At 29.6% G+C, this 21,156-nt stretch overlaps 1 protein-coding gene across 9 annotated transcripts in view; it reads right to left on the bottom strand.

Moving 5' to 3' along the window:
- Positions 1-21,156, bottom strand: part of LOC126916509 (syntaxin-binding protein 5) — a 74,864-nt gene that overhangs the window by 21,066 nt on the left and 32,642 nt on the right. For 4 of the 9 annotated variants that reach the window (XR_007710624.1, XM_050722356.1, XM_050722354.1 and 1 more), the window contains 7 exons: positions 19,135-19,289; positions 17,683-17,974; positions 16,388-16,631; positions 15,647-15,900; positions 13,727-13,916; positions 7,977-8,261; positions 3,199-3,684 (listed from right to left, as the gene is read on the bottom strand). Coding sequence is in view for 8 of the 9 variants with exons in the window: in XM_050722356.1 (XP_050578313.1) it covers positions 3,199-3,684; positions 7,977-8,261; positions 13,727-13,916; positions 15,647-15,900; positions 16,388-16,631; positions 17,683-17,974; positions 19,135-19,289 (1,906 nt within the window). In the remaining variant the exon portion in view is untranslated. Of the gene's footprint in view, positions 1-462; positions 509-3,198; positions 3,685-7,976; positions 8,262-11,783; positions 11,814-13,726; positions 13,917-15,646; positions 15,901-16,387; positions 16,632-17,682; positions 17,975-19,134; positions 19,290-21,156 lie in introns of all 9 variants that reach the window. The other 5 variants (XM_050722355.1, XM_050722360.1, XM_050722357.1 and 2 more) reach the window with 5 other exon arrangements.

Below are 21,156 nucleotides of genomic sequence, written 5' to 3' on the forward strand. Positions count from 1 at the left end.
TAAAATTTTGAAATTTGGAACAAAAGAGCAGTAATTTTTGCACGATTAATGATTTCAGAAATAAGAATTCATTTCGGCTGCCAAAGACATCAAAATTAGGGGAAAGTAACTAATTAAATTAATAATATTTCACTAAATTTGTCATGTACATATGTTCTCGTAACATTTTCTATCTAGAATCTCCCTCTTATCTGCGAATCGAGTGATATGCTTTTGTTCAGCTTTGGTAATACACCCTGTATATAGAAATGAAACAACTACAGATGTTAAATTCTTCATGTATATTAACTCTTAATCGATAGTGGTATTAATACAGGTAACTAACGACATACTTAAAAACATAGAAGCAAATATGTACTTGATGTTATCTAGAAATCATCGGTATAAAATTCTGGCAACAGACATACTTTTCTCTCGGTGATCAGACAACTGTCAAAATGTGAAAAACCTTTTTTTTTTTACCTGAATCAACCTTGCTGTCGGGGAAGACCGCAAAACTGATTTGAACCTGAAAAAGCGTTAAAGTAGAATCTCTTCACATTTAATTAGTAGATTGATTACGCTCAAAGATAGATTTGTAGGTTTTAAAAATTGAAGAAAGAATTGAATTTACATAATTGGTTACGGTACATTCGAAGGAGTACTCTGATATTTTACAAACTCAGGGTGAATAATATTGTTAAGAATGGGAAGTATCTATACAAGTTAAAACGAATTCACACAAATGGGTATTAAACACATATGCGAATATGTATGTAGTCTTAATGTACGTACACTATGCATTCCAAATACTCGTAGATGTACCTAATGTGGATATACAGATATGCTGTTACAAAAACAAATATCTTCTAGTTACGAACAAGGCATATGGGATACAAGCTGTATGTGCACTGATGAAATGCCGCAATACAACAGAATATACCGTTCTGCGATACAATGCAAAAATGTATATTTTTGCTTTTACTTTGCAAAATAGATGTCCTAAAGATATGTATATCACATTTCCCATTGATCTGCCGTTAACTCTTATACATATATCATGTATTATATGTACATACATTGTATTAGTATTAAATTTTAACGAGCATAAAAATATGCGTGCACGTAAATATTTTAATTAACTTTGTACCTTACGATGTAACGTTCTTCGATTCTAGTAGCCACAGACTTCGCAAGCTTTAGATTTTATGTAGACATTAAATTTATGAGAAACGATTTTTTTAAATAGAAAACGTAGGCACCCTCTGAGTACAACCTGAAATCCTATTGAAGTCGGTTATGTGAAAGCAACGAGTCTGCACTCTTCCAAAACTTGGAAAATCGTTCGTCTCCTAGCAAAATTTCTTATAATCTCGTATATCTTGTAAAATATATAATGATATATCGATGAAACTGATTGACTGACTATTATATTAGACTCTACATTTTCCAATAATTAGAAAAATTCAGAAATTTATTCCACATAACTTTTCACACTAATATCGCAATATCAATGTTATTTATATTATGTAACACTAGACATCTCCTGTTTAGGCTTTATATTACATTTACTTATGTTATTACGTTGCGTACCTATGCACTTGTATTTGAGTATTTTTAACACTTTAAATCCGTAATACGTTCATTAAATTACGAAAGATACAACAAAAATATTGTATTAAAAATATTCGATTAGCAAATTTTCGCTGACTTTTATGTTCCAATTAAACCTTTTTACCTAATCTAGTAAGAAAATGTTTTTCACCTCTCGATGGATAACATTATAAAAATCATTCAATATCTTATTAAACAATATCGTTAATACTATTTCTTAAATCTGTAAAACATGCATTAACGAGTTTAAAACACTTGTCATGTATTTTAAATTGTTGAATGCAGTTTACGATCTGAATTCAGAAAATTTTGCTGAAAACAAGTCGATTTATTTTAGATATTACTATTGTTACATTTAAAGCTACAGATGTCGTGTATAGAAATTTAGTAACCTAATTTATCGTACTTGTAATGGAAAAAATGAAAAAATATGATAGCTATATCGTCTAAACTTTGGGAACGAATAAAGGAAAAATTTGTTTGATCAATGTCATATAAATATATATATACACAAATATATATGTATATATAGTCCGATTGTCAAGTCAAATAATAGATGGTACATGCTCTGCGAGAAAAGGAAAGGGTACTACTTTCTTCATGTGCAGTGTCAACAAATAAAATCCTATGTGGTCACCAGAATCCTATGTGGTTTGCATAAATTACTCATGCATAAATATAAAAAATTATTTGAACCAGTACCAAAAAAAGCTTGGGGTCTAATATCGCAATTGGCTTTATTCTTGCAAGCTTTTTTATCTCGTATCTATTCTCAGATTTATGTGAGTTAATGACTGTTAGTAATTGTTTGTATAGTGAATTTTCAATTTTCAATTTTAAATCTATGTAAACTCGTTTACTACTTTTTCTTCGATTTCTCGCATTTATGATGACACGCGAATCATCGTATACATATAAAGAAAAGTGAATACGGAATATAATTAACGTATAATACATAACGTATCAAGCGCGCGGTAAGCTCCACAAGAATTAAAAAATATGAATACGCGATACAGATCTGTAAAAAAATGCAAGTAAACGCGATAGATTGTTATATGGAGTGCGTATTTTAACAAGCAGAATAAATAATATGTTTCACATAAACCTTTGATTCCAACGATATTGTTTGGCGGAAGCTTAATTTATATATGTATATTCTTTTGTTATTTTAGTTTTACACTTATACATATATATATATATATAAACACAGTTACTTGTTATTACCTCTAAAAGTTATTTTACATGAATCTACGAGCATCCTAGGCCTTCTTTTAAAACGAAAAAAAGAAAAGATAAAAGCACAGTCGAAATATAGCAGAGCTCCTTTCTATGTAATTAGTCTAATTTTTGTAGGACACAAGTATACGCTTTCAGTCAATGACATCGCAGAGGCATCTGTCTTTTTGATCGAAGAAGTCAATTGCCAGTGAACGCAATGACGTTGCGATTAAAAGAAAATGTTGTTAGTAAACGAATAGTTCACTCACGCTCACACTCGAACGCATATATGCTCACATTCGCATGTTACGTTAAACTCTACACGTATCACATTTCTAAATGCACACGGACAACACAAACTCTCCTCTACTCTAATTTTAAACACTTACTGAATCTTCTTATTAGATTGCAGGTGAAAGATTCGGAGGCGGTGTTTGTTTCCTCGCATCTTAGGTCACAAATTGCTGGATCGTTTTTCGCAAATTTTAAATTCGGTACAGACAATAAACGACCTTCCCTTTTCGCTTGCTTCATCTTCACGATTTTCATCAGTCTCGGTGGTTTCATTTCACAGCTCTCGGCTAACGTTAAATTAACCGGCCGTACGGCATCCGATTTCTCAATAACGTTTTCATTGTCAGTGGAAAATCGTAAAATCGATTTATTTTTATCTCCTTCGGTCACCGGACTTTTCGCTTCTTGATTGTTCCTCTTTTTATCATCGTTTAATGGACTTTCACGTCCAGGTATCGAGCCTTCTGATGACAATGAAGATTCGGACACGGTACTTTCAACTGGAGACAGCGAACTCGCGTTTTCGGGTATGTTACAGTAAAAAACGGAAGATTTCTGACTGCTACTATCAGTGCCTACCTGTTAACAATGGGGTACTTGTATATACTTTTTCATCGTAGACCTATCGAGATAAGAAACATCAGCTTTGTGCTATACAAGCTCAGACGATTAGATCTAAAGCTATCAACGACTAACGTACACCCAATTTTCAAACGTTTGTTTATTTTTTTACGTTTAGACAAACATCACGTAAAGCAATCAATAACACTGAAGAACTAACTTATTAGAATATATTAAAAACTTATTTATTATATGACGTCCATAAAAAAGGATTTCACAGTTCCTTAAACTTTTCAGTCTTTTGATCACGTCCTAGTAATAAGTAAAGTTTATGCAACATTCATTCCTAATGCATGAAATAACGCATATAATTTTTCAACCGGAGAAAATAGCTAAAGGACTTTTGAAAAAATCAACATAAACAAAAAAAAATCTCACATATTGGAATCATTAACAAATATTTGATTCGCCCAATATAAACTGTTCCCATAATATTATTTCCTCAACCTTCTGCAAGGGATGATCTCAATTTTTATATTTTCAGTAAAATGAAATTATATCAATTATAAAAAGCAATATATAATTTTGAATAGATATTTGTGTATACTTTTTGGATATTAAATATCATTTTATTATACATATCTACCTTAAATTTGTAGCATATATTGCAATTATAATTATTCAACCTAACTCAAATTTCCTAAATAATTGAACGAACATAGGCTAGTATATTTAATCTTAGTTCGTAATATCTTTATCTCTATTTTTAGTAACTTGAAGCTAATATCTAATCTCGTAATTTATATTAATCTCAAAGAAAGTTATTACTTTCAAAAAAGGAGTAACAAACTTTCTCATTAAAGTAAAAAAATATAATATAACTATATTAAATATAACTATAGCGAATTATTTCGAACACAACAAAAAGAAAGCAATAACAAAAGCGAAAGAAAAAAGTAGGTAGAAGGACTAAAAAAAGTAATGATACGAAGAAATAAAGCCATTTTAAGGAATGTGAAGCATATTGCTGTACATTTAAAATATATAGGTCCATTTGTGGCTCATGAAAGTATTCGAACACTCTCAGAAACCTTCGTAAATATTGACAAAAGGGAATCCAGCCCCAATGGCATTGATGTTGATAGATGTTGTCAAGGACACTCTCCCGAACAACCTCAAATCGTCGTCGCAAACGTCAAAGTCGAGACTAGCAACTTAGTCGCAACAAAATCATGTTTAAAACTTGTAGAATGTTTTAAATATTTTTTGGCAGATCTTGACAAAAAGAGACCCAACTCCAATGACCTTGAATTATTAACAAAAGTATATGTACCACTACTACTACTGTGTACATTGTATTTTGTCAACGTAAATATATAAATACAAACATGGAAGTAGCCGATGCAATAGTCGAATTTGTCTCCCAGCTTTTATTTGAAAGAAGCACCCGATGCGTTGCACCTTCACTCCACTCGTTCGTAAAAATCCAGTCCAACTTAATTCCACATGCAAACGAAGGCGGCCCGATTTTCGTCTAAGAAACTTTTTTCTTAAAAATTCCTCGCCCACTCGTTTCGCTCACGTGTGGAATTAGTATTGCGTTGCAATAGATTTTTACGAGCGAGTAGAACATGCGAGCAACGCGTACGGTGTTTCCTTGCTACACATGATACATACCATACGTTGCTTTTTACAAACCTTTTTCGGTAATAACATTTTAAAGAATAACGAGCGATAGCTCTAATCTTTTGCAAATTATTCAGAAGAGTGTCCTCGACAACATATGCAAAGGTCAACCCCAATGAGGGGTTGATTTCTTTCTTTTTTTCAATATTTATCGAAACTTCTTCCATATGTATTATGAAGATACTTTGAAATCTCATTAACACTGTAACGAGACATGATCATAGTGATTATATTGGTCAAATTCGAACAGATCTGAAAATGAATAGGTACAGAAACCATTAGATATTTATCAGAAGCATACGCTTCGCAAAAATCACTAAAGTATTTGAACAATCAATTACTCGCCATATCAATAAGTCACATAATTTAGTGTGATCATGTTTAAAGCTAATTGTATTAGGTCGCCCGAAAAGTTTCTTTCGTTTTATAAGGAAATAATGGATAAAGACATTTTTCGTTTTATATTATTTTATCGAATTACGTATGATCCATTTTGTTCTATCAAAATAAAGATCACAACGTTCGACAGATTAGGTTTCATGTTCGTATAAAGATGCATCGTTGTAAAAGACGTGTCTGTAAAAGAAAGACACTTTTCAGACAACCTAACATGTTGGAAGGAGCGTTTAGACGATCGGATATTGTTGTCAATATTTCAGAATTCTCAACATTACAGGATCATAACCATCAGATGACCAATACATAATGTTGTTAATATAATACAGTCAATATCATTGAACATTGAGGAAACAAATTGACGTATCGTTAATATTTCGAATAAGAACGAGTTGATTGAAAAATATTTTTACTCTACATATTCTACGTCTTCGAAAATAACCCAATTCATCGATAATCTTAAAATAATGGCTGCACAAGCTTTATTTTGATTAGATATTACTAACTCGAAATTGAATGTATTGCCAATAATATTAAATATGTGAGGAAAATGCAGTTCTTCAATAGATATTGGCAATATATGGGATGTTAAGATAAAAGGATTCGCGACTTTAAGGGCTATAGTACTCATCGAGAAGAAAAAAGATGTCCAATCAATATAGATCCTGCAATCAATCCCCTTTTTATCATTTATGAACATTCGATATTGTGAGTGAATTTTTTCGTGGAACGTAAACGAAAAGATTAACTCAGAAGCAAATTAGCTCAAGCTTGTCAACATAAAATTATTTCTAATATTAACAGAGGTTACTGCATACATATAAAGAAAAGAAGACCTTCTTCTTTACAGTAAATATACGATATGTTTTTCTTTCATTGCAATGCAAAACTCACATCTGCGTATTATAAATCGTTTGCATTGACAACCTTGAGCTAACGTACTTCTGAGTTAGTCTTTTTGTTTATGTTAAACGAAGAAAGTCACTCACGACATTGAATGTTCGTAAATGATAAAAATCGATTTTACGTCCAAGGGATTGATTGCAAGATCTATGTCGATTGGACATTTTTTGTTCCTCTTGATGAGTATTATAAGCCCTTACAATCTTGCATGATTTTCTTTAAACACCCCATATATCGGTCATCTGGAGGGCCTCTTACATACGATTAATGTTGAAGACCCTAAAATGTGGTATACATACACAGGTATTAATCATCTGAACACTCTATAAGAACACTACCCATGCCATATACTAATTTTTCATTAAGTATATACTTGCAATAAAAGTCTTGCAATTTCTACATACATTTTCGGATTGATTTCAAATTTTGCTATTATAATATAACCACGATAGTTTTGTCATTACAATGTAAACTAAATTTCCAAAGTTTTTATCATATAATGCACATAACATGTTTAGAAAAAGATTTCCGTGTTAAGTATCCAAATACTTTTGTGAGCCTCTGTACATAATGAACCTACTTCTCATTTATGTCGATAAAATGAAATATAGTAACAAGTTTACTATGTATTTTATAAAAGATGCGAAAAACGTTCAAATAAATTTTTGACTAATATTTTACATTTATGTTTCCATAATGTTAGAGCATTAATGACATAATAGTGTCTCGTAAATATCGTTATAGAATAATGATTTATTGTTAGAAGAAATGACTTTGTCTACTTTTGTTCTTTAAGGATATACAACAATTTATAAAATTTAAATCTCTGTAGAGTTTCTCATATATGTAGTTATTTTATATTACAATTAAGTTATATACTAAGATAGTTAAACGAATCATTGTAAATATCACATGTAATAATATGTATGTATTATTTAGTAGAAAGACGTTCATATTAAAAAAGTTATTAATAGAAAAATAACTTTCTTATTAGTATAATGTATTTTGTACCGTTAAAATATATATGCAACGTTATCACCGTATAATCAGCAAATACCAAAGATACTGAAGCTAAAACGTCGAATAACGTTAGAATAAATCTATATATCGTTATAAATAAATATATCTTTCTATAAATATATGATGAAAAATATAATAAAAAGATTGTAGTATAATTTGTTTTATAAATCTTGAAAAGTCAAATCTTTCGACATAAATGAAATAATTTCAAATGATATAAAGTAGATTATCTCAGCTTACATGTCATAACCTCTAAGAAAAACGAAAGATGTATTCGAAGGATATATCAAAAAGCATACAAGTACCCCATTCTGAGACGTCACCAAAGTCGGCGTGAAAGTACTTTTTATTTTCAGATCAACCTTGCTGAGTTGCCTCTTCAGACTGAATCCCTTCCAACCGTGATTTTTAGTACAGTCTTCTTCGTTCACTGAGCCTCCAGATTTATTGGTTTCATTTACAGATTCCTCTACTGTCCCTTTCTCATTCTTGCTTCCAGTATGAAATTCACCGCGAGGTTGCGAATGTTGAACATTGTCAGCTAGGATTGCTAATAAGCCTTCAGATTCCACGGTAGAGTCTCCATGAGTCTGACGAATTTAACATGTTGGATTTTGCACAATGTATTAATGTGTACTAAATAAACGTTAAGATTGTTTAATTCTAATTCTAAAAGCAAATTAAGTCGTGTATTATATGCATATGATACATAGCATTGTTGTAATTGTATGTTAGTAACGCTTATTCGTATGTCCCGCATTTCGTGGATTTCATAAAATATGACATAGTATAATCTTATAGATATAAACATATTATACGCTACGTTAAATATAATGTACTATATCTACAAATATTTCGTCAGGAATGTACTTTTATAAAAATGATATTAGAATTTTTAGTCACCAAACGAAGAGATATCGCAAACGCATGGTCACTTGTCACTTCCCAAATGAATGCAATTTTTGAAATGTTAAAAATGAAGAGTGCAGACAAGGGAAGGTATCATTTTCATATTTCATAGAACTCGATCTATTTGCGCACTTTAAAATTAATGCAATGAATACCTAAGATGCTCATAGAAACAATATCTCAATCAACAAAGTGCTTTCCATTTTACAAATGCAAAACCAAATGCACCACAAAGGTGCTTTCTCAGAAATTCAAATATATATATGCGGAGTATCGTCAGTATTAATTGGCAGTATCGTTTAAATAACAAGTTCAGTTAAACTTTATTGATAATAAGAAGACAAGGAATGAAACGATTTGAATTTCGTCTATTTAACAATTTAAAACTCAAAATGTGGTAGTTTCAACTTGATTTCTGAATAAGCACGCATTATCGTATAACTTATACCATAGAGGGTGTCTACAATTTTTCCGATACTAACATAATCCTTAAAATATGCTTATTAAATATTGTATAGTTTTCAAAATAGTTAACACTAACAGACATAAACCATAGTCGATAATATAATTATTTAAGTTAAATAAATTTCCGTATACATATACTATACTCAAAAATATGTAAATGTATTTTAAATGTTTCAACTAACCAGTTACGTAATGTTTGCACTATGAAATAATATACATAAAATAATAAATTTGTTTATACCGGAAATTTTAAACATGCACAATTTCAAGACATAGAGACATTTAGTACATAGAACATTATTACTAAAGCTGCTGTAGTATACTACTTTTGAAAGTATGAAAGATACAAACTTATAACCCATCTTCAATGTGTACACGCTGTTTTATTTGTTTTAATATGATTTTATGTATTGTTTTCTAAATAAAAATGTCCATTTACCTTAAACAAAGTTGTGAGCTTTTATCTTTTATAGTTTTTGAAATATTAGCTGATAACAGCTTTAATAATATAAGATATACCATAAGGCTATCAATCAATAATTAAACTATATTAAGTAATATATTTTGTATGCATTACTTCTTCACCAAAAATACAATAACGGGAGAAATATTAATAAGCAGAAATCTTTTGTGTATAATTAATGTAGGAATCGAATCATAATAAACAAATTTTCCCCGAAAAGCTTCTACCAAATATACGCATTATTTGAGCAGAACTACGAAGATATAGTTAATTCTTCAAATCTATTAATGCAAGTTTGCAAATGTTTTCTTTTTTTCATCCTAAAATACGTCTAGCGTACTTAAAATAAACTGTAGCTGCAGTATATTATATGTATAATCATTACAAGCAAATTGAAACATTCCAAAGAATTCTTGATTATCTTTATCAACTGAAATAACATAACTTTTAAGAATTCTATAGAATGCTTAAATTATTTACTTTACTGATTGTATGTATACATATACATATACATGTATATATGTATTTGAAATCACCTGCTATAATCGTCATTGCTTGATTAATGCTGTCATTTATGGAGACGATATACGTACGTAACTGAAACATTTCGTAACTTTTCGTTAAAAATGTACATTTAATAGATAATAATATCATACCATAATGTTTTTTTTATCTGTCAAATAATGAAGTTAAATATTAATCAAAGAACCACTTACTGATATATGACTTGTATACACCTTACCATTCTTTCCAAACTTTCAATACATTGAATTCATGCAGATTATTTCTGCAATTAATAAAATTGTTCAGGATAACATTTTAATGGACTTAAGTGATACAATACTTGAATGTTTAATCAATAGGCACCGATATCGTTTGTCTTATGTAAGAAAATTAAATCATAAATCGCTTACATATTGTTGTTGTACTTTCTGTTAGGTATTATAGTCTGCAATTAACTCGAATTACAATATAAGCAAGAACACAATACATAGATTAAGTACATTTATAATACTGTTCATGGTTACTACAATCTTAATGAAAAAGTTGTAGGGAAACAAAAATATAGGTACTGTGATTTTGTAGGCAGTTATCATTAAATACTATTATAGCAAGTGTCTTTAGCAATAATTCTGTGCATAAAGCTTAATGCAAATCAAAGTTTCACATAGAGCTATAAAAATAGCACTTTATGTGATGATAACAGTGTTTTATTAACAACGCTCTGAAGCTGAATATTTATTTAAACATAAAAATAAAGGAGGCCCGAACGCCCAGGACTCGAATATTTTTCAGAAACATTTTCACCTTGACTTTTAAGCATTAATATATTACAATAACCAAGGCATTTCCTTTATAAAAATATTATTTTTAAATGTAAATTTCTAAGTTCTGAAGCACAATTCTTTTCTGTATAATAGATTTAAATCGAGCAATATTAAATAGAAAATGTAGGAAATCTTAGGTAATATGAATAACAATGAAAAGAGAATTGCACGCATTTATATATGTATACAATAGTTTATCTGTTATCGGTAATTGTTTTCTATCGATAAATTTTGCAAAGCTAAAATAAAACATATATGTATGTACGTGAACAAACACGCTATAAGAGGAAAACTATTGACTGTACTATAAAAGAATGTGTATTTTCAAACGTGTGAATATAAGATAAATGCTTGAAATTGAAACTGAATCGATTCAATTTGACAAACCAGTGAAAAGTTTGTTCTATTTAATTGTACATTAGAAAAAAGGGACTTTCATTTACTCAACATTCATGTTAACAAAATATAGATTGGCATTGATTGCTCCATGCACTTTTTTAAATTCGGTATAGGAACATTGTAATATGATATGTAGTAATAAATGCATGTTTCATTTATCCATTTTGTACACCTTGTATCGTTGTAATTCTAACTTAATTACTATATAGGTACATGCACAGACTCCATCAAACGTTTATGTGAAAATCGACGCACATGTATGTTTTACTGGATCATTAAGCGGTATACACTCATAATGACAACCATTGTCTAGTAATTTAAACTACATCTTTCATCGTGTTACTTGTTTGTTTTTCGTTTCTACCTATTCGACATCAATTGAACTTCTAAATACGATTGAAAGCTAGTAGTAAAACTGAAACATTATCTACTATTTACTACCTACTTCTGTCGAGTTCGGTTATTTTCGCAATAAAATAATACCGCATATCATCAAACTAAAGTAAAAGTCTAGCTGTTTCTTTAACGAAAAATAGTATTGTTCTTACTTGTTTCAACGTAGGTAGACACATAGTTAGCTAAACATTAAATGCATAATAAGCATGAATATAATGAAGATCAAACGTTTCTTTATTTAAAAAAAAAAAAAGAAGGGTATATATACGACCAAATTTTAAAATTATAACGCGTTACAAGAATTTAAAAACTCATCTAGCGTCGATCATTAGACATTTTCAGATGCATAACATGAAATTACTTTTGATAAAAGTGACTTACATAAATCTGTTGCAACTAACTTTAACACTCGGCACATGGAAAATGACAAGTTTGACCACTAGTTGCCGATAACATTCTCGTTTGTTACTTAAAATTGAATAATTCGCGTCTAGATACAACTTCCCCTGCTAAACTTTTTACTTCTAAGATTCCAAGCAGAAAATACAAACATATATAGATCCAGTATATAGTTGCGATTCATTTCATTCACAAGCAATTTCTTCACCTAGAAACTCTAATCATAATTTTGAAATGCATCATATGCATATGCTATATGTAATATCATATTATTATTTATCATATCAATTTAATCGCAACAAATTCCTGCTTTGAACTTGTAGAATTTTTAAAATATTCATTGGCAAATATTGGTAAAAAAGGACCCAACTATTAGAATTGGTCCCTCTTTTGTCAATATTTACCGAATGTCTATTGTGATAATTGAAATATTTAATTTGCTGCGAAAACATCTTATCTACTAAAATAAGGTTTCTTCTGCTTACAAATTTTATATTCTTTTGCAAATATTTATTTCTGTAATGAGAACTGAAACAATATTTCAAACAGAAATTACGCAAGCTTCTACGGTTGTCCTTGAAAAGCATATAAGATTATGAACATTTCATTCGTTAAGGAGTCGAATATCTAAACTACTTTTAGATTCTTTATCTACATACTTATAAATTTCCGCTATAATATGCATGTGAATATGAAACAAATTTTATTTATAAAGAAAGGTGAAATCCCTTTTTCTAATTTTAATACATTTTTAAAAATGCTTGTGCTTTATAAATTTTCTGCTTGGAATTTATGAAAATAATATAATAGTTATATACTTACTTAACTATTAGAATCTTTATCTAAACGATGGGTTAGTTAAAAGCATCTTATGAATTAAAATAACGCATGACAATAATTACGAGTATAAGAAGCTAAAATAGACGACAAAGACAAAGCTTTAGGTTTTTAACTCATCCGAGAGGAAAAGAGAGATATTTAAGCTTTATCTTACAGTTAGGTTTTAAATATTAACGAATAGAGTAATTATTTGGATATCGTCTACGTTATTTTTATTCGATTAAATAGTTCTTCGGTTTATCGTTGGGTGTTTGGTTTATTAGTTATCATTTTTATTGAAGCCTAGTTAATTTATATTATTTTTATCTCATAAAATGTGTAAAACGATGCAAATAAAGTATAAAATAGAATGATAAATTTGATTAACTAGTAGAATATATTAGTTTTTCCAGTAAGTAGGGAATAAGCTTTTATTTTTTAATAAGGAATCTCCTGTGAAAATCAAATGACACCTTCGATATTATTTTTCTTCTGATAACGTTACTAGGAAGCTATTCTTAAAAACACTGTATTATATGATCTACGACTATTATTATAAATTCTACTTTTAATATTTGTATTAAAGCTGAAATGTCGCGATGTTATTGATAACATGAGTTTTTAGTATTTACAAAAAAAAACAAAAATTAATAATTACAAATTTAGTAATAAATTGAACATTCAAATTATATAGTTTTCTTTACAATCATGCAGTAATGGAGATTATTAGTTTTAATGTCTAGAAAAAGCGAAATGCATATATTTAAATATCAAATTTTCAAGATGTTTCATTGGATAAGGTTAAGGGAAATGAGGAGATTACGATTAAAATATTTAAGACAGCTTTAACTAACAATAAGAAAGAAATACATTTTACCTGGTCTGTGCTAGGACTTCTCGCTTTGTCTTCGTTCTCTCGTTTCAATTCATCCTGACGTTTCGGACTGCGTAGTACTCGCTGACACGGGTCCGTGTTACCACCGATATCCGCGGTGTTCAACACAATCAAAGAAATCTTCTGAACAATGTCTATTATCACTACACCAGACTCGTTCCCATAAGCCATTCTAAAATTAAATAATTTCTATTTAAAAAGAAATTCCCTTTATTCTTTCGAGCAGAAAGCAAACACTGATATTGATGATGCAACACAAAACGAAATTAAATTAAATGTAACAGAATTGTTAAGAATCTCGTATAAATTATCACCAGATATTTCGATGACTATAGTAAACATCTGCCAATTGTTTCTGGTCTTGCACAGAGCGTTTCACATGCCATTAATTATCATTATCACAACATCTTAGAACTTCCTTTCAATTTTGCAAAAATAGAAAGTTAATTTTTTAGAATTAAAATCTTTTCATATATATTACTTATAAATACATGAAATATACATGTAGAATTGTATGCTACAACTTTCTAACGAAGTATACATTTACTTTTATAAATATTGTTATCTTCGTTTAAAACAGCAAATCCAAAGAGTATACATATGTCATGATAAGAGATACGGAAACATTAAATATAAATCATATCTAAGAGAAATGGAACTGGAACGCTTTAAATATTTGCTTGATTTGTAACTAAGAAGATTAGTAAATAAATAAAGGCTAGTAAAATTAATAAACTAAAATTAGTAAGTTACCCTATATTTATTGCGCTACAAAACACTGTCGGGTTTCGGAAATATTTTGGACGTTTTTCAAATACATATTAATAACTGGACTGTGGATTTCTATGCGCTTGGCTATAGAAAATTTGGAAATGAAAAATTTCGCAAAATGCACATGATATGAAAAAATATATAAAATATCCAAAGTATAGCGCTTTTTCTAAAATAATTTTTTATCAAGTTTGTATATTTTTAATTACATTCTCAAAAATATGAACTTGCGTAAAAGTCTGCAGTCTAGCAGTCTACTAATAGGTAATAGACAAAGTCTCAAGCGCAATTTTTGATTCTTTGTTTTCATTTCATTTTGTCTTGTAGGAAAATCCCTTAAATTTTCAATAGATATAATACTGCCCGCAAAAGGATTCGTAATCAGGAACCATATGCAGAATATTTCATTTAAAGTTAGAACTTGAAATCTTGCTCAAAATTATAACAGAAAATAATTTAGATAAAAATTAAACGGTTTCACAGGAATAACTTAAGCGATCGAGTAGGATTGATTAGGAATTTCAAACTCGATGAATCTTCAACATTTAATCAGAAATGTGGCTACGTACGAAAAAATGTCATTTTCAATATCATTTATACATTTTCGACTTACTTCTTTACGCAAATTTATTCTCTTTTCGGGTTGTTTCTGCAGTTCAGAAATACTTTATACCATATAAATCTTTACGAAAGTATTTCATGAATTTAGAAAACACTCACAGTATTATTTTTCTTTCTTATGTAATCATACAAAAAACCGAATCTCATAGTACACTACATAGTATACTAAATAATTATTTTTTTAAAGTTACATATCTATAGAACAAATAAAATTTCTAGAGGAAATTGATATAAAAACATGAGAGACAAAGAAAATAAGATATCTTTGAGCGTCGATCAATAAATTATAATGCGAGGCTTTCAGTCGCAGTCAATTGAGTTAATTAAGGAAAAGTAAAGGAAAACACTTTACTCAAAATACTATGTGGATAAATGGAGCCGACGTACCAACTTTCTTTTCATATATGTTGTTTTGGTCAATCGAATAATACATAAACATGCACTACACAGTAGCTTAAAATTAATACTTTTCAGATCAATGAATCTTATACAGATACTTTAAATACTTACAAACCATAGGAAGAATTCAAACTGAGAGCTGTTATATTTTCAGCTTGTTCTCCGCTATTGGCAATCGTTAAGCAAACCAGGGTTGCCTGAAAGCCTGCAGCCCTCTTCTGTAAACCAGTCTTAACTTTAAGTGGCTGATTCGATTCATTATTTTTTGTCTCGCTACTTCCCGAAGTATTACCAGCTGGAGAATCATGGTCGGATGAACTTTCGATTTCCTTAGCTGGATCAGCTGTTAGTGATATCTCCAAAGTCTGTAGTAAACGCCAATAAATTGTTACTATTTAATTGGTAGACAAGTGTTGAAAGCTAACATTATATTTATGAAAGGAAAATAGTGTACAATTTAAAACAAAGTTAAATACAATATTCTTAAAAGACTTTAGCATTTATACAATGAATTTTAATATCTAAATACGACTTTACATTGACACGTGTATTAAATCTCGGCGTTTAAAAGAAAAAGAGCTTCGGTAAAAAGTGTGTATCTACAGTTCAATAATAAAAATTCAAGCTGGAAATTAAACTTTCTTACATTCGTTTCCAATTGAATGATATAAATATTTCATGTTTACATATATAGAATAAAATTGCCTTTTCAATGTTCTAGTCATTAACTAATTTAACACTCCAAATTAATGTTATTATAATTATCAAGATTTGTATAATGTGATAAGATTTAAAAACGTGGTTGTCACTAAAGCTCTAAATATGCATACAATTAAAAAGTAAATTACTTACCACGACTTCCGACATACTCTCGACTTTTTTGAATTTAAATAAAACAACGTGTCTTCCGCTACCCGCAATCGCTAATTTTCGACTTTCGGGACAAAGGAAGATGAGTTGTATCGCTAAAGGATCTTCTTCCGAGTCTATACTACGTGTTCTACCTTTTTCAAAAAGTTTCGCTGTCTTCAGTTTATAAAGCACTTGTAATGTGCCTGCCGATGCATCCCAAAACTTTATGCTGCCATCAGCGTGTCTAAAAATACGTTATCTTTATTATTACTACATCATATTACATAAAATCATGTTTCTAATATTTATGCATAAACATATTATAATTGAACTTTTAATGAAAAGAGTTGAATTCTATGTCGCGGATGACGACATAAATTTTCAACACTGACTCGTATAATAATTTATTATATCACATGTCTGTTTGCTATTTTCATTGAGTTAAATATAACACTTTCGGCATTACGATCGATTATAAATTGCAGTATAAGAAATTTCCAAAAAATTGATTTTTCGATAAGAAATCAAGATTACTTTGACTTTTTTAAATGATATTGTGTATTTTTTACTTTACACTATCGTGGCTGATATCAAAACGAGTTCAGCGACTTACTATACTACGACCTTGCAATGACCTTAAATCATGAAATGTCGACTTAATCAAGGGAAGCTGAAAGTTATTTTGTTTCGATCAAATTACACATTTTACAATAGTAAGCTTCAACAAAAAAGATGTTAATTATACGCACATTACAGAAGGAGCATAAACAGTGTACAAAAATAAACATACCTTATGTAGTGGTGTTATTTACGTAGTGTCATTCTAAAAAATCAGGGTGACCTTGGACATTCTATCGAAAAGACAATTTTTTAGAAATTTCTGATATTGCAATTTGTGGCCTTTAAAATTAAAAGCTGATTAACTTTTATTCAAAACATTGTTTTGTTAAATTATCGAAAGTGCCTGAAAAACCGTGACAGCAGTTATGTATAGTTGCTGAAAAAGAAAGATCCTTTGCTGCTTCAAATAGAATAACATTTTTGCTACTTTATTACCTTTAATATCGTAGAACAAATTCGATAAAAGTATATCGTTTTAATTAACATTTTATAAAATAATTCTTTAAAAATAACAATATATAGTCAATGAGTAGTACGTTATATACTTGAGAAGATGAAAAGTATGCAACATATTGTTGTAAACAGTGAATAATTTACAATAAATAAACAGTTATATTAGTATACAAAAGGAGTTTGATTAAATTTTGTTCATAAATATAAATAAAAATATTTACCCAGTTAAAATAATTTCATTGTATCCGCTTGAGCTTGAGCTCCATTCCCCACCGGATATTGGCCAATCCTTTTCGCTAAACCCTGTCTTTTTTTGAGACTTTGATCCAACTGAATAAAAAGCTGGTACTAAATCCGAAGGACAATCAGCAAAATACGCACAGCACGTCACAGGTGACTCGTGTATGTCCATCGGATATGGATTTTCAAAACACGGAAATCCAGGAGTTAATAAATCTATCACAACCAAGTCGTTTTGTAGTAGAACTACAACAGCATACGGATCTTGATAATCTATAAAAATAGAAAACATGTGTAAGATAAGTAAAATCTGAATTACATATATATTACATAGAGAAATAACGAAATCATAACTTTATCTTATGCGGGGTATCTCGGGTTTATTCTGTAAAATGATATTAGTATATTATCATGATATATATATTCTATGAATAACAATATATAAACTTAGGCTTATAAATGCTTTATTAAAAAATTATAACTGGTGTAGTAAACAACAGTGGATTGAATTTTTGTTCAATATAATAATTAAAAGAGCATCAGCCTTAACAATGAATTGATCAAGAGATAAGAATAAATAGGTGTTAAATAGTATTGATACATGAAGTTCGTTACATTTTACAGGTAAACACCGAAATCAAAAGAAATGAATGTGAAACTCATAATATATGTACTAACTCTTAAAATATACTGAGACGTTTTTTTAAAGAAAGATCTGATACTCTCTACAAAGTGCGGCCAAGTAACGGTACAAACATGCAAGAATTAGTTCCCTATGGAAAAATAAGGAGATAATATAGAATAACATTCTTTCATATGATACATTTGTTTTTAAAAAAATTGAATTAAAAAATTTATCAAGTATACTTGAACATAGCTAATTTCAAAGTGAACAAGAGCAAATGGTCGACAGAGAAAAAGATCGAGAATATAGAATAAAATTTTTCCACAAAACGCTTTGTTTCTGAGAAAAATAAATTTGAAAATTTATCAGACACGCATACTAAGCCAGTTCTTGACTAAATATGTTCAGATCCTATTCTCTTCAAACAGAAATTTTATTCGACAGTTTTGACTTACATGTTTTGTTTAATAGAGAATAACCTCCTGCTGATTACTTTCTTACACCCAATGGCTAATTAATTCAGTTCAAGTATACGTGATAAATTTTCAAATTCGATTTTCTCGAAAACGAACCGTCATGAATGAAATTTATTCTATATTTTCTTCTTATTTCTTCATAAGGAATCACCTCGTGTCCGTTTGTACGTGTTATTCAACCGCACCCAGCATAAAAAAGGAAATTCTTGCGTGAGAAGAGCAAGAAGTCAACATATACATATGTATTTTACTTATGTAGCTAAAGTAACATATACATATTAAGTATTTTTTATAATAAACTTAAAAGAAATTTAGTAATTTTATTAATATACCACTGGTCCATGGATTTTCGCACAGTGTTATGAAGTCTATCACATTGTGTTCCATTTCTAGTACGGTGGTAGTTTTCCCATGTATCACCGTTATACTTGGAGTTCGGCCAGTTGTGTCATACGCTAAACCACCGGAAAATATAACGTATGCTTCCCTAGATTAATCAGAATGATACAATATAATTCAAATCTTGCATCTTTAATTATTCGAAATACAAGATGTCTTGTAAAAAAATATGTAGCATCTAGTTTAGGAATGAATTGAACATTTGAGAATAAAAAATACCTATAAATAATTATCCTATTTGATACTGTTTATATTTATAAGTTACAATGAAATTTGTATTCTATCAAACTGACGTTGATTATTACTGTTTCAACAGACACAGACTAGTTTGTATGCCAATACAGACATATACATAATACTTTTTTAATAATCCCTTTAAATAAGCTACTGTTAGTAGCTGTTAAAGTCTTTTAACTGTCATTCATCGGTTTTGATAAAGATTGTTATAAATGATTAAAAAAAATTGAGAAAGTTCAGAATAGAAACTATATATTTTTTAATATTATATATTAGGTTGTCCCAAAAGTTTCTTTTGTTTTATAAGGAAATAATAGATGCACGACATTTTTACATCATATGTATATACATATACTCAGATAGAAAGAAATCGGAAAGAATGTAATTTTTACATCGAACTCTGTTTATACGAACCTATCTGGAGACATGTTCATATAACCAAATCATCCATATAATAGAAATCCATCTGTTTCTTCCCACCGTCTGTGGTTTTTCAGTTAAGAGGACTACGTGTTCATATAATAAAATTCTACGAAACATTTTCTCTTAAATACAAAAAAATGTTGCGAACTTGTATCGACTGCGAAGCATGAGAGCGTGTCACTTGACGCGTTTCTTACTATTTACTTCTTATTGTTAGACGCTCATATAAGTGAATTGGCGCTCGGCGATAGTACAAATGTTAATAATAGAAGCTCACAATCAGAGAAAGTTGAGTTAATTAGGCACTACTAAAATTTCGATCATATAAACGAAGTTCCATCGTATCTAAATTTATCAGAAATTTTTGTCGATTTTTTAACGTTCAACGCGTATCTTTTTATTCACAATCATCCACATTGAAATTGAAAGACTGAGAACAGCTCTTAAAGTTTGGATTCGAAAACATATGAAATTGTACCACTGAACGAATGTTGGATTTTTGAACGACGAACATGACTGTTCAAACAGAATTTTAAAAAGTCTATATTTCCTAAAAATTGAAATATAACTTTTGTCTAAATTTGCTTCGAAATATTCACCCATCTTATGTAAATTCATTTGTGTAGACTACATATTTAAACTCGATTTGTAGGAAATTAAGGAAAATAATTAATATAGATATTTAAACAAATATTCAATTAATCTGTTAAGTTTGAGAATTGATCTGCTAAGTTGATCTAGATATTTACGGACACCCTATATAAGTGGCATGATTATTGTATAAATAACAATTTTTAAATTAAATGGATTACGTACAAATGGATACAAGTGCCGGTGTAAGAAATACGCTGAAACTTCTACGCTAATACTGAAAAAAGACAACTCTGCCCGAGAAATAATAATTTCCGAGATAAAAATTCTTGAATGCAAATGAATTTCATGAACATAAGCAAAAGTTCAAAGGTTAGTATTTAAATTCGTAACCAGCAAAATCATGGCTTCCAACCCACCCACCATTCCTCGTCATATTTTATTTTAAGCAAAATCCCCGATATCGATGTCAAAAAGAGATCAATTTGAGATTAAACGGTCCTATGTCGAAAAATAGAACAAAATACACGCAACTATTCAATGTATACAGCTTTCACAAGTAAAAAAATCGTACCTGCCAACTTTCAAGCACAATACCTCGTTCTAAATTATTCTATTGTAGTATCATGGGCGAATAGTATCGTAGCCTAAAAGATATCGGGTGAACCATAAACAATGTCGCGAGGAAGTGCCGACAGGCCCAT

Source organism: Bombus affinis, chromosome 5 (assembly GCF_024516045.1).
Source record: "Bombus affinis isolate iyBomAffi1 chromosome 5, iyBomAffi1.2, whole genome shotgun sequence".
Taxonomy (NCBI): Eukaryota; Metazoa; Arthropoda; class Insecta; order Hymenoptera; family Apidae; genus Bombus; species Bombus affinis.